General features: G+C 41.9%; 1 protein-coding gene across 1 annotated transcript in view; it reads right to left on the minus strand.

Moving 5' to 3' along the window:
- Positions 1-2,556: 2,556 nt before the first annotated feature.
- The window catches only part of LOC120051962 (leucine-rich repeats and immunoglobulin-like domains protein 1), a 28,932-nt gene continuing 16,587 nt past the window's right edge, over positions 2,557-14,901 (minus strand). Inside the window, exons 2-5 of the mRNA XM_038998841.1 lie at positions 5,785-6,099; positions 5,065-5,340; positions 4,803-4,922; positions 2,557-3,483 (exon numbers count right to left, since the gene is read on the minus strand). Coding sequence (XP_038854769.1) covers positions 3,446-3,483; positions 4,803-4,922; positions 5,065-5,340; positions 5,785-6,099 — 749 coding nt within the window. The 3' untranslated portion in view covers positions 2,557-3,445. The remainder of the gene's footprint in view (positions 3,484-4,802; positions 4,923-5,064; positions 5,341-5,784; positions 6,100-14,901) is intronic.

The raw sequence follows: 14,901 nt of genomic DNA on the forward strand, positions 1-14,901 counted from the left end.
ACGAACTGCACCCGCCTTCCCCTGGATGTCAGTAACCAATGAGAAGTGGAATGGGCCTTCTAGGTAGCTCTCAGAGGTTATAAAAGACCAAGGAGTGAGAGTAGCCCCCCTTTCGACGCTCGCCCTTACGCAGGATGGGACCTCCGGACGCCATTTTCACAGGCTCGGTTATCAACTTGAAATGTATCCGTCTGTAATTTAATTCGATATAGGACTTAGAAACATCATAAGGTAGTTAATTTAAACCGTTTTATAGCAATTTATATCCGTTTAGTGCGATTTTGAGGAATTTCTTTGTTGTGCACTCTGAAACTTTGGACACGTTTTGGGGTCCCGTTCGATCGTTAGTGGATATTTCGAAGGACAGAGGACATCTATCGACCAAAAGACGTTTATAACATAGAAAGGATACATTGCCCAAGAATATGATGGAAGAACAGCTCAAAGTAAGCAATATTTAATATGATAAATTGTTGTTCTGTCGAAATATTTTAAACGCATATTTCGCCATTTTGTTTGGTATAGCTTCACTTGGCGAACCCTGTATTGAAAAGTAAGGATAATTTTAAAAATGTAAATCAGCGGTTGCATTAAGAACTAATTTGTCTTTCGATTCCTGTCAACCCTGTATTTTTTAGTCAAGTATATGATTAGCTTTCAATTAAACTAGATCACTCTGATAGATGACGTCAGACATATTGAGGCTTGATTTCCTAGTATTTTTATTGTGTAACCACGGTTTTGTATGGCTAAATATGCACCTTTTCGAACAAACTGTATATGTATGTTGTAAAATGATGTTACAGGAGTGTCATCGGAAGAATTCTGAGAAGGTTAGTGAAAAAATTAATATCTTTTGGCGGTGATTACGTTATAGCGCTCTTTGGCTGGAATCGATGCTCTGGTAACGTTTGCACATGTAGTATGCTAACTTATCGATTTATTGTGTTTTCGCTGAAAAACGCTTAGAAAATCTGAAATATGGTCTGAAATCACAAGAACTGGGTCTTTCCATTGCTATGCTTTGTCTATTTTTATGAAATGTTTTATGATGAGTAAATTGGTCATACACGTTGCTCTATCTAGTAATTCTAGTCGATTTGTGATGGTCGGTGCAATTGTAAACTGTGATTTCTACCTGAAATATGCACTTTTTTCTAACAAAAACTATCCTATACCATGAATATGTTATCAGACTGTCATCTGATGGTTTTTTTTATAGGTTATTGGCTATCAATATCTTAGTTGAGCCGAATTGGTGATAGCACCTGAAGGAGTAAGAAACTGATGGAGTTAGAATAGTGGTGTATTTTGCTAACATGTTTAGCTAATAGATTTACATATTTTGTCTTCCCTGTAAAACATTTTAAAAATCTGAAATGGTGGCTTTATTCACAAGATCTGTATCTTTCATCTGGTGTCTTGGACTTGTGATTTAATGATATTTAGATGCTACTATCTACTTGTGAAGCTATGCTAGCTATGCTAATCAGTGTGTGGGGGGTGGGGGGTGCTCCCGGATCCGGGATTGATACTCGTGAAAGGTTAACTGGAAAAAACAGACTCTAAATGGTGTAGCTTACGTATATAATATATACTCTACTTTGTGACAAGTGTGTTGATACTGAGATATCGAAGCTATCTACTCTGTGAAGCCCAGCATTCAGCTCAGTCTGAAACTCAGCAGGTGAAAGAGATTGTGGGAAAGTATTTTTTTTATACACTTAATTAGTTATACATATATGCTGGTTTCTGGTGAAAAAGTGCAACACCCTGACAACTGTGCACCGAAGGAGGGGTTGTCAGTGTGAGCTGCAGAAACATCTGTTTTAGGAGGAGCCATAGACAGTTCTTCACACTGACCATAATGCTAAAGATCAGGAATCAGGAAGTTAAAATGTAACAAAACACTGGAGTCACAATATTGCACAATCTGAACTTTGTAGAAAAATACATCACATAAATACACAGAATGATAAATGAGGCACTCATGTTTTCTGACCAAATGTGATTAAAATTATATTTGGCATGGAATAATTTACAAGACATGTTTTTATATAAACATAAATTGGCACAATAATGCATGACCACAGTCCAAATGTAAAAGCATAGAACGGTTAGAGAACATTTTGCTGACACATGATTTAAGTTACACTTACAATATACAGTACACTGACTCAGAGTACAAATTGGTGTACACTGGCTCAGAGCACAAAACTCTTCCTGGGGTCCACACAAAACATTGAACCGTACATTCAAACTGCATGAACACAGTTATTGTCAAAGCAAGATCTGAACTACACTTAATCAAGTCTGCATTTTGTGAAAAGCAATAAGAGTAAAATGTCACCAAAGATCACTTTCTGAGTCAAAAAGCAAATCAAGATCTACCACTCAGAAATGTTTCAACAGAATTTGGTGGTTTCCAACGTAGCCTAATTGTCACGTTCTGAACTTAGTTCCGTTTTTATGTCTTTATTTTAGTTTGGTCAGGGCGTGAGTTGGGGTGGGCATTCTTTGTTTTGTTCTGTATGTTATATTTCTATGTGTTTGGCCTAGTATGGTTCTCAACCAGAGGCAGGTGTCAGTTGTTGTCTCTGATTGGGAGCCATATTTAGGTAGCCTGTTTTCTATTGTGTTTTGTGGGTGATTGTTTCATGTGTTAGTACCAATCGTTACTGGTTCGGTTTTCATTTATTCTCTTGTTCTTTTGTATTTTGTATTCATTCTCGATTAAATGATATTATGGATACGTACCACGCTGCATTTTGGTCCTTCCACCAACGAAAGCCATTACACTTATAGCCATTGTGCTGAGGAGTAGGTGGCTTTTTCTCACCAAACATCTACTTTTTATGTTCACAGCTGCTATCCACTGGCAAGCTAAATAATGACCAGTTATAAAAAAAATATACAGGGGCGGCACCTACATTTAAACAACAGAACAGACAATACTGAAAAGAAGCTTTGGCACAGCAGTAGTATAGTAAGTACACTAATTAATTGTATTAAAAGAGGTTCCATTTGTTTTAACCTATACATTTGGACAATGGGCACTTGAAAAGAGGGATCATCCTACTAATAACCCTAGGCATAGTTATTGAATTTGTCTGCATCAGTGAATCTCATCAAGCCCCCAAATCAACAAGAGACTGTGAGAATGACCAACAAAGGAAGTTTGAAATGATAACAGCACAATCGTTAAATGGGAATTTCCTCCAGTAACAACTGTGCCTCCATTAAGTTTTCCAGATGAATATTTACTATAATTTTGTCTCAACATCCACTGTAAGAGGTAACACCTTCTCTTGGATGTGAATTATCATGTTACCCTCTCAGTAACTTGCTGTTCTCTCTCTCCTTCATGCTGTGTCAACATCCTCGCTGGCAGCCATGTGATGTTACTGGAGTGTATAATAAACTAATGTTCAGGTTAGTGTTGTCTCTAAGCAGATCCAGTTCTGGTATACCTCTTCGCTCCTCCTAGACAGGGAGAGGGAAAGAGGTAGGGAGGGAAGGATTGAGAGGGACAAGGAAAGAGGGGCAGAGACGCGGGGAAGAAAACGTGTAGCAAGAAAGTTAAAGAAAAATAATAATGTGTTTCGTTATTAGATACTTTGTACCAGAGGAAGGAAACAAGACACGTCTGATGCTCTCTTGTCTATTCTCATTGTTCTGCATTAAGTAACTCAACAGTCAACACATCTAGAACATTCCTAAATCTAGTGGGAGGAGCCAAGAAGCCAAGCTTAAAAGTCCACTGACTTGACAAATACTGTAAAAGACACGGGAAGATCAAAGGCATTACTATACTGAACAAAAATATGAATTAAACATGCAACAATTCCAAAGATTTTACTGAATTACAGTTTATATAAGGACATCAGTCAATTGAAATTAATCCAATAGGCTCCAATCTATGGATTTCTCATGACTGGGCAAGGGCGCAGCAATGGGTAGGCCAGAGAGGGCATAGGTCCACCCATATGGGAGCCAGGCCCAACCCTCCCACCCCTCCCAGATGACCTGCAGGTGAAGAAGCCTGATGTGGAGGTCCTGGTTGGTATGGTTACATGTGGTCTGCAGTTGTGAGGCCGGTTGAATGGGTAGGTGTGTCCAAACGTTTGACTGGTACTGTATGTACAATATGCAGTGTGGCTTCTCATTGTGCAACCTAAACATTTCATATGGGAAAAACTGGTTGCAGTGACATCAGGCCGGTTATCAAACTCAAGTGGTCTGTGCAACTCAATACCACATTAACTCACTGGCACAGAGCTAAAGCCTACAGTTGTAGCCTTGAGGGCTACAAAAGCTGCTGTATTTCATCTCCTATGTTTATCAGCCTGTAGCATTATTACTAAACTGGTTATCTGCTGGTTTACTGTGAGTTCTCTGCATAGTGAATGTCATCTTGTTTTCTTTCAGCTGAATCTATGAAGGCAAATAAAGGAAATGAAACATACAGTGTGGGTGGGAGTAACTGACAGATATGCACAAATGCTCACCCCAAGGACAGGTTCCACAAACACTAAGGACTCTTTTTTCCACCAGAGAAGCTATAAATATTGTCAGAGTCTGCTTGTGTGTATGTGCCTTCTGCATTTTCAACATTTAGAGAAGTGGTCTGAAATAATGCAACTGTCTGACCAAGCAGAGGAAGTGTGGAAGATACACCTCTTCATTTGACCTGCATCCGTTGTTCAGGCAAACATTTCCTACCTATTCCAAAACACGATCCTTGATAATTAAAAAAGGTTGTGCACAAGGAGAATGACCTCACCCACCTACAAGATTAATACCTGCATGTGAGTGTCCGTTTCTCCTCTTCTTAAGATAGATTGCAAGTCCAACAAGTCCTGAAGCAACCAGAACGCAGATTACAGCAATAATAAGACAACCTTGAGTCCTCTCATCACCATCTAAAGTAAAAAGAGAGCAAACAATATTTTAATTTAAACATTGGGATTCATAAAATGAGCTCTACCATACTTATTGCTTCATATACAAGTTGGTATTGTCTGGATATCTGCAATTTAACATTGCTACTGTATATGTTTTTACCTGCCACCTTGGATGGATCACTCTCTATACAGGGATTTGGAACAACAGCATTCTCCTTGCTGACTCGGTTGGCAGCCTCACATCTGTAAGACTCTCTGTTCTGTTCATCCACCTTGAGCAGTATAGAGAGTGTGATATTGAGGTCAGGACTGCTGGTATGGTTGAGTTTCTCCTCTCCTCGGTACCAGGACAAGGTCACATCTCTCCCGTTCTCCACAGAACACAACACACTACAGGAGCTGCTGTCATGGACTGTCACTTGAGGTTTGGACAGAACTGGAAGACAAATAATGAATAAATGGGAATTGGTGACATGGTAGTTATCTTTAAATTGTCAAAGAGCAGATGCTACATACATTTTTGGACTTATACATTCATGATTTGGACACATTGATTCCTGAAGAATATAACTCATAAATGCTTCATGAGCTTAGACCCGTCAGAGAACCCATCAGCTTGTTTTACTCCAGTGTTTGTAAACAAAGAAATTGTAAGCAAACACTATATATAGTCTAAAAACATGGTTACAACTATAATTGTTATATAATGGTTGATCAGTCCTTGCATCCATAGCTCTGTCTATGAATTTGACAGTGGTTACATTTCTCCAGAAACATCCCTCAGCTTTTTACCGAACCAATAAAGCAACAGCTTTAGTATTGTTTCTACTGCTCATTGCCACTTTAATGATTTAGTAATTTACAGCACACACACACTTACAGTACACAGTCAGCTGAAATGCATGTGTCATCTCTTCATCTGCATTGTCCACAGTGTAAATCCCAGAATCGTCTATTTGTAGGTCTGACAAAGTGAAGAATCCAGTAACATTGTTCCAGTGAAGGCGGTTTTCAAATCTCTTCTCAAGGTTTGTATTACATTGTTTACCAGGGTACACGTGTGCAATATTGCCAAGGTCTTCATAAAGTAAAGTGCCAGACTTCAACACCTTTTCTGGAAAAGAGAGAGACTTTCCCACGATGCCTTTCACCTGCCAAGTCTCAGGTTGGGTAGAATGCTGGGCTGAGCAGAGTACTGTGGAGAGAAAGAGAGACTCAATATCAACACATTGACAATATCAAAGTTCTTCTCTAATAACATAGCAATGTAGCAAATTAATTGTTCTTGATTGCTTGAGAAGTGTCCACACAGAAATAACTTTTTCTAAACAACTAACAGTCAGCCCCAAACTGAAACAAGTTGGCCAAAATGACACATTTCATTTGCGAAATGCATTAAGACTTAAATACATGACACAAAATCAACTACATCCATCAAAACATACAACTTATTACCTAATAAAAAAAATCTTTACACAACGGCCCAATAAATACTAACTACAACTATCAATATACCCATACATGGTAAAACCTCTTATATTTCTGGGTCATCTGTTGATACTATAATTATAGCATGACCATAAAGACAAGTAACCATATCACAGCATGGGTGTATTCTTTTGTCCTAAAATGATTTGACCAAAGATGACCAATGCAGAAAGAATGTCACATCTGAACCCCTCTTCCTCTATTGGCCCCTCTACCTCTCCGTTGACCATGCCCTCTGCCTTTAACTTGGTCCATTCTTGCAAACAGCAATTCAGAGGTGAGTGACCTCTTTAATGCATGAATAAGGACTGATTGCTGACTGAACAATTGTGCAAAGAAGTTTTGCACATGTTCAGAAGTAGTTCACAATCATGGGAATCATTTATATCAGCTGTGACCAAATGTTTTAATTTAGTTTGACATGATTTAATCAACTGAATTTTGCTTCTTTTGTAGAGAGTTGTGATTACTGTTTTGCAAAAAAAATTGCTTAGCATTTGCTATGATGTGTCATAACCTAATGGTTATGGTTATGATGTGTCATTAAAAGTTTAATTGAAAGTGTCTTAGCAATCGAGAAAAACTGTAAAGGCCTGATGACAGTTGGGAAAGACAGTTAGGAAAGAAATGACAGGACTGGTAGCTCTACGAATTTGTTTGTACACACTCTTAGAAAAACTGTTCCAAAAGGGTTCTTCGGCTGTCCCCATAGCATAACTTTTTTTGATTCTAGGTAAAACCCTTTTTGGTTCTCAGTCTAACCCTTTTGGGTTCCATGTAGAGTAAATGGGGGGCAAAGTACGGCCCGCCGGGCACTTCAATCCGGTCCGCGAGACATACACCTTTATTCCCCCCCAAATTTTTGGTATCCAATTGGTAGTTATAGTCTTGTCCCATCGCTGCAACTCCCATACGGACTTGAGAGAGGTGAAGGTTGAGAGCCGTGCGTCCTCCAAAACATGACCCAGCCAAGCCGCACTGCTTCTTGTTCCAATGCCCACTTAACACGGAAGCCAGCCGCATGCATCAGGCCCGGAACAGGAGTCGCTAGAGCGTGATGGGACAAGGAAACCTCAGCCTGTCAAACCCTCTCCTAACCCGGACGATGCTGGGTCAATGTGTGCCGCCTCATGGGTCTCACAATCACAGCCAGCTGTGACACAGCCAGCTGTGACACAGCCTGGGATCGACCCAGGGTCTGTAGTGACACCTCAAGCAATGCGATGTAGTGCCTTAAACCGCTGCGCCACTCAGAAGCCAGGATATGCATATCATTGGTATCATTGGATAGAAAACACTTTGAAGTTTCAAAAAATGTCTGAGACTATAACATAATTGATATGGTAGGCAAAAATCCGAAGGAAAACCAGCCAGAATTTATTTTTTGAGGTCCCAGGCTCTTATAATAGAAAGCTATGGATCCTATGTAATTCTGGCTCCCAGATTGCAATTTCTATGGCTTCCACTAGATGTCAAAAGTTTTTGTTCAAGGTTCCAGGCTTGTTTCTTAAAAAATGAGTAAGAATTTTGAGTTTTTGTATAGAGACCACTGGAACAATATCAGTATTTCGGCGCGCAAGGAAGAGGATGTGTGCTTAGTAATTTGACTTTCCTATTGAACATACTACTTTCCGTATGAAATATTATAGTTTATTTATATTTTAGGGTACCTGATGATTAAATAGAAATGTCGTTTGACTTGTTTGGACGAAGTTTAGCGGTAGCTTTTTAGATTCCTTTGTCTGCATGTTGAACGAGTGGATTCCTGAAATCGATGGCGTCAACTAAACAGACTTTTTGGGATATAAAGAAGGATTTTATCAAACAAAACGACCATTCATGTTGTAGCTGGGACCTTTGGGATTGCAAACAGAGGACGATTTTCAAAAGTAAGTGATTTATTTAATCGCTATTTGTGATTTTGTGAAGCCTGTGCTGGTTGAAAAATATGTTGATGTGGGGCGCCGTCCTCAGACAATCGCATGGTACGCTATCGCTGTAAAGCCTATTGTAAATCAGACAATGCAGTTAGATTAACAAGTATTTGGGGTGGCAGCGTAGCCTTGTGGGTAGAGCATAACTGGAAGGTATGCTCTAACCATAGCCATAACTGAAAGGTTGCCAGTTCAAATCCCCGAGCTGACAAAGTACAAATCTGTCATTCTGCCCCTGAACAAGGCAGTTAACCCACTGTTCCTAGGAAATCATTGAACATTTGAATTTGCCTAGTTAAATAAATGTAAGCTTTTAAAGAATGACAGAAGTTTGCACAAGAGGGCTTTATAAACAAAAAGAGAGCAGTGATTTGATCTACAAGACTGATAAGACTCATATAAAATAATAAGAAGAAGAAGAAGACTGATATAAAATGCAATGATTTGTAATAAAGCAAAGTGTGCTGTTCTAAACTGAATCTAATGGTTTCCGTGTAGTGGCAGTTGCACTCATATATAAATGGTGTCATCTTAGTCTAGTACTGGCAGGAAAGCTGACTGAATTATCTGCTTTCTGCTGTTCAAGGAGAGGCATGATCTATTTACAAAGAAGAAGCCCATTTTATTCTCAACTAAGTAACCTCTACGGGATCGGTGTCCCCCAGAGATGTTCGAGCTAACGTAGGCTAATGTGATTAGCATGAGGGTGTCAGTAGCAAAATAAATTCTCAGGACAGAGACATATCTGATATGGGCAGAAAGTTTAAATTCATGTTAATCTAACTGCACTGTCCAAATTACAGTAGCTATTACAGTAAAATAATACCATGATATTGTTTGAGGAGAGTGCACAATTATGAACATGAAAATGCATTAATAAACCAATCATGCAGTATTGATATAACATCTTTAACAGATATACAATGGTTCATTGGATCAGTCTAAAACTTTGCACATACACTGCTGCCACCTAGTGGCCAAAATCTAAATTGCGCCTGGGCTGGAATAATACATTATGGCCTTTCTCTTGCATTTCAACGATGGTACAAAAAATATATATTTTTTAATTGTATTATCTTTTACCAGATCTAAAGTGTTATAGTCTCCTACATTAATTTCACATTTCCACAAACTTCTAAGTGTTTCCTTTCAAATGGTATCAAGCATATGCATATCCTTGCTTCAGGTTCTGAGCTACAGGCAGTTTGATTTGCTCATGCCATTTTAGATGAAAATTGAAAAAAAGGGTCAGACGCTTATTTCCATAAGCTTTTTAAAAGATAACTTTTAGTCAATCCAGATGTCCAGATATTTATAAGTGGGACGCGATCAATGTGGGCACCATCCAGATACATTTTTAGGAGAATTGGAAACATCATGTACTTGGTTTTAAATGCATACAAAGGCCGATTGCAGCTCCGAAAAAGCCTGGTCAACAGTGGCCAAATAGCCGTGGACAAAAGTTTTGAGAATGACACATTAATTTTCACAAAGTCTGCTGCCTCAGTTTTTATGATGGCAATTTGCATATACCCCAGAATGTTATGAAGAGTGATAAGATGAATTGCAATTAATTGCAAAGTCCCTCTTTGCCATGCAAATGAACTGAATCCCAAAATAACATTTCCACTGCATTTCAGCCCTGCCACAAATGAACCTGCTGACATCATGTCAGTGATTCTCTCGTTAACACAGGTGTGAGTGTTGACGAGGACAAGGCTGGAGATCACTCTGTCATGCTGATTGAGTTTGAATAACAGACTGGAAGCTTCAAAAGGAGGGTGGTGCTTGGAATCATTGTTCTTCCTCTGTCAATCATGGTTACCTGCAAGGAAACACGTGCCATCATCATTGCTTTACACAAAAAGGGCTTCACAGGCAAGGATATTGCTGCCAGTAAGATTGCACCTAAATCAACCATTTATTGGATCATCAAGAACTTCAAGGAAAGTGGTTCAATTGTTGTGAAGAAGGCTTCAGGGCGCCCAAGAAAGTCCAGCAAGCGCCAGGACCGTCTCCTAAAGTTAATTCAGCTGTGGGATCGGGGCACCACCAAAACAGAGCTTGCTCAGGAACGGCAGCAGGCAGTGGTGAGTGCATCTGCACGCACAGTGAGGCGAAGACTTTTGGAGGATGGCCTGGTGTCAAGAAGGGCAGCAAAGAAGCCACTTCTCTCCAGGAAAAACATCAGGGACAGACTGATATTCTGCAAAAGGTACAGGGTTTGGACTGCTGAGGACTGGGGTAAAGTCATTTTCTCTGATGAATCCCCTTTCCAATTGTTTGGGGCATCCGGAAAAAAGCTTGTCCGGAGAAGACAAGGTGAGAACTACCATCAGTAAAGCATCCTGAGATCATTCATGTGTGGGGTTGGTTCTCGGCCAATGGAGTGGGCTCACTCACAATTTTGCCTAAGAACACAGCCATGAATAAAGAATGGTACCAACACATCTTCCGAGAGTAACTTCTCCCAACCATCCAGGAACAGTTTGGTGACGAACAATGCCTTTTCCAGCATGATGGAGCACCTTGCCATAAGGCAAAAGTGATAACTAAGTGACTCGGGGAACAAAACATCAATATTTTGGGTCCATGGCCAGGAAACTCCCCAGACCTGAATCCCATTGAGAACTTGTGGTCAATCCTCAAGAGACTCCTCAAGAGACAAACAAAACCCCACAAATTCTGACAAACTCCAAGCATTGATTATGCAAGAATGGGCTGCCACCAGTCAGGATGTGGCCCAGAAGTTAATTGACAGCATGCCAGGGTGGATTGCAGAGGTCTTGAAAAAGAAGGGTCAACACTGCAAATATTGACTCTTTGCATCAACTTCATGTATTTGTCAATAAAAGCCTTTGACACTTATGAAATGCTTGTAATTATACTTCAGTATTCCATAGTAACATCTGACAAAAATATCTAAAGACACTGAAGTAGCAAACTTTGTTTCATTCTCAAAACTTTTGGCCACAACTGTATACACAACAGTGTCATCTGCATACAGTATGTTAATCTTTTTTGCAGAAAGACCAATATATTATATATAGACAGTAAGACATACAGGACCTAAAATCAACCTGTTGGACACCTTTCCTAATATCAAAGAAACTGGACTGGTCCTATCTGTCAGGTAGATTATAAACCTGAGCCACAGAAAAACATTTGGTGAGACAGCATTTGTCCCAGTATTTTTCAATATGTTGTGGCGGTGTCACGTTCTGACCATAGTTCTTTTGGTTTTTCTTTGTTTTAGTATGGTCAGGGCGTGAGTTGGGGTGGGCAGTCTATGTTTTCTGTTTCTATGTGGGGTTTCTTGTTTGGCCTGATATGGTTCTCAATCAGAGGCAGTTGTTAGTCATTGTCTCTGATTGGGAACCATATTTAGGTAGCCTGTTTTGTGTTGGGTTTTGTGGGTGGTTGTCTTCTGTCTTTGTGTCTATGCACCAGATAGGACTGTTTCGGTTTTCCACATTTGTTGTTTTTGTATTTTGTAGTGTTCTCCTTTTTTGTCGTTGTTAAACATGATGAACACTAACCACGCTGCGCTTTTGTCCGATCCCTGCTACACCTCCTCTTCAGACGAAGAGGAGGAAATCTGCCGTTACAGAATCACCCAACAACCAAGGACCAAGCAGCGTGGTAAAGGACAGCAGCAGCAGCGGCAAAAGACACAGGATTCATGGACTTGGGAGGAGATTCTGGACGGCAAAGGACCCTGGACTCAGCCAGGGGAATATCGCCGTCCCAGGGCAGAGTTGGAGGCAGCGAAGGCAGAGAGGCGCTGGTATGAGGAGGCGGCGCGGTTGGAAGCCCGAGAGTCAGCCCCAATAATTTCTTGGGGGGAGGCACACGGGGTGTGTGGCTAAGCTAGGTAGGAGACCTGAGCCAAGGAAATCTGCCGTTACAGGCGGCGCTGCCACATCGAATGCGTTTACAATATATTTGCATTAGTTCACATCATAGAAAAACGTATCAAAAAGTTTTGCAACTGAAAAAAAGCAGGTGTTTCTTATTGGACAAGTACCTCAATTTAGCCCAAGTTCCTCGAGAAGCCCTGACTGCAGTGTGCAGTTCGGGGCCTTTGCTCAATGTGGGCGGAGTCAAACGTCGGAGCCGGGCTCAATGTGGGCGGAGTCAAACGCGTTTAACCCGAACTCTTCCCGTCTCCTTCAAGGTCACCCAAGTTGAGGTAAACGTTGAAGGTATCAACGTGAACGAAAGCGAATCTTAAATCGAACCTAAGCTAACCTACATGGATAAAAATATAAACCATGGAAGTAAGTAAGACTGTCATTATGCATAAAGTATTTTGTAATATTCATGTTATACCAGTGTAGTGGTATGTTTTTATATGACCAACTACCGCACTGATGTTAGCATAGCACCCATTTGCACCTGAGCTAGCTAATTGCTCACAACGAGGTAATCTTATTTGGACAGAATTGCCTACATGAGCAGTAAGCCTAGGTTTCCATGTACAGTTATGTAATTGATTTCATTGTTGAATGTCTGTGTTTCTTCAATGCCTTGTTTTGTTTGGCTGGCTCTAAATGTGTATTGTTGATGCCATTCCCTTAGTTACACATAGCGAGTCTACAAAGCCTACACATTGTATATACAATAATGACATCCCCTGGTCCCAACATACATGGCAGGTCAAAAGTCATTGTAACTTTTCCACACTGCAAACTGAAGTTAAATAAGAAAAAACTTCAAAACACATTTACGAAGAAAGCATACAGATTGTTTTGAAACAGTGTCCAAGGAAAGATTTTTGGCATATGAGTGCATTGATGTGAGAAATGGTGTGTTTGCAGTCAAAAATACATTTTCTGGTACAGCAAAACTCATACATTGTTACATTCGTTGAAATGAGTAGACCAAGGCGCAGCGTGCATAGAGTTCCACATATTTTTAATAAATCGAAACTGACCAAAACAAAACAATAAAGCACAAACGAAACGTGAAGCTACTGGTGTGCACTCAGGCAACTAACTGTAGACAAGATCCCACTAATAACCATGGGGAAATGGCTATCTAAATATGATCCCCAATCAGAGGCAACGATAAACAGCTGCCTCTGATTGGGAACCATATCAGGCCACCATAGAAATACAATTTCACCTAGATGACCCACCCAAGTCACTATCACGCCCCAACCAACACAGAGAAAAAACAGCTTACTATGGTCAGGACATGACAGTACCCCCCCCCCCCCCCCCCCCCCAAAGGTGTGGACTCCGACCGCAAAACCTGACTCAATAGGGGAGGGTCCGGGTGGGCATCTATGATGGATGACACAGGGCGTCGGGGGCGGCTCCAGTGCGGGGCGCATCGCCGGAAGCTCCGGACCGTGGTTCGTCGCCAGAGGCTCCAGACTGTGGATCGTCGCCGGAGAAACCGGACCGTAGATCGTCGCAGGAGGCTCTGGACTGAGAACCCCTGCTGAAGGCTCCGGACCACCGACCGTCGCCGGAAGCTCTGGACTGTGAGGGCGCACTGGAGGCCTGATGCGTGGTGCCGGCACTGGTGGCACCGGGCTGATGACACGCACCTCAGGGCGAGTGCGGGGAGGAGGCACAGGACGTACTGAGCTGTGGAGACGCACTGGAGGCCTGATGCGTGGGACCGGTACAGGTGGCACCGGGCTGATGACACGCACCTCAGGGCGAGTGCGGGGAGGAGGCACAGGACACACTGGACAATGGAGGCGCACTGGAGGTCTAGAGCGCAAAGCTGGCAAAACCCTTCCTGACTGGATGCTCACTCCAGCCCGGCAAGTGCGGGAAGCTGGCACAGGACGCACTGGGCTGTGAAGGCGCACTAGCGACACAGTACGTAGAACCAGCGCAGGATATCCTGGACCGAGGAGACGTACTGGAGACCAGGAGCGCTGAGCCGGCACAATCCGTCCTGGCTGAATGCCCACTCTAGCACGGCAACAGCGGGAAGCTGGAACAGAGCGCACCCGGCTGTGAATGCGCACTGGAGACACCGTGCGCATCAACGCATAACACGGTGCCTGACCGGTCACACGGGGAGTTGAATCAGGTCTAAACCCTGACTCCGCCAATCTCCCCGTGGGCCCCTCCCCCCCCCCCCCAAAATTGGGGGCTGCCTCTCGTGCTTCCGTCGTTGTTCTAACTCCTCGTATCGTCGCCGTTCCGCTCTCGCTGCCTCCAACTGCTCCCTTGTACAGCGATACTCTCCGGCCTGCGTCCAGGGTTCTTCTCCATCCAGGATTTCCTCCCATGTCCATTCCTCCTGGCCACGTTGCTTGGTCCGTTTTAGTGGGATCTTCTGTCACGTTCGTTGAAATGAATAGACCAAGGCTCAGCGTGCATAGAGTTCCACATATTTTTAATAAATCGAAACTGACCAAAACAAAACAATAAAGCACAAACGAAACGTGAAGCTACTGGTGTGCACTCAGGCAACTAACTGTAGACAAGATCCCATAGAAATACAATTTCACCTAGATGACCCACCCAAATCACTATCGCGCCCCAACCAAGACAGAGAATAAACAGCTTACTATGGTCAGGGCGTGACATACATGTTGTAAAAAATAC

This window comes from Salvelinus namaycush, chromosome 8 (assembly GCF_016432855.1).
Source record: "Salvelinus namaycush isolate Seneca chromosome 8, SaNama_1.0, whole genome shotgun sequence".
Classification (NCBI taxonomy): domain Eukaryota; kingdom Metazoa; phylum Chordata; class Actinopteri; order Salmoniformes; family Salmonidae; genus Salvelinus; species Salvelinus namaycush.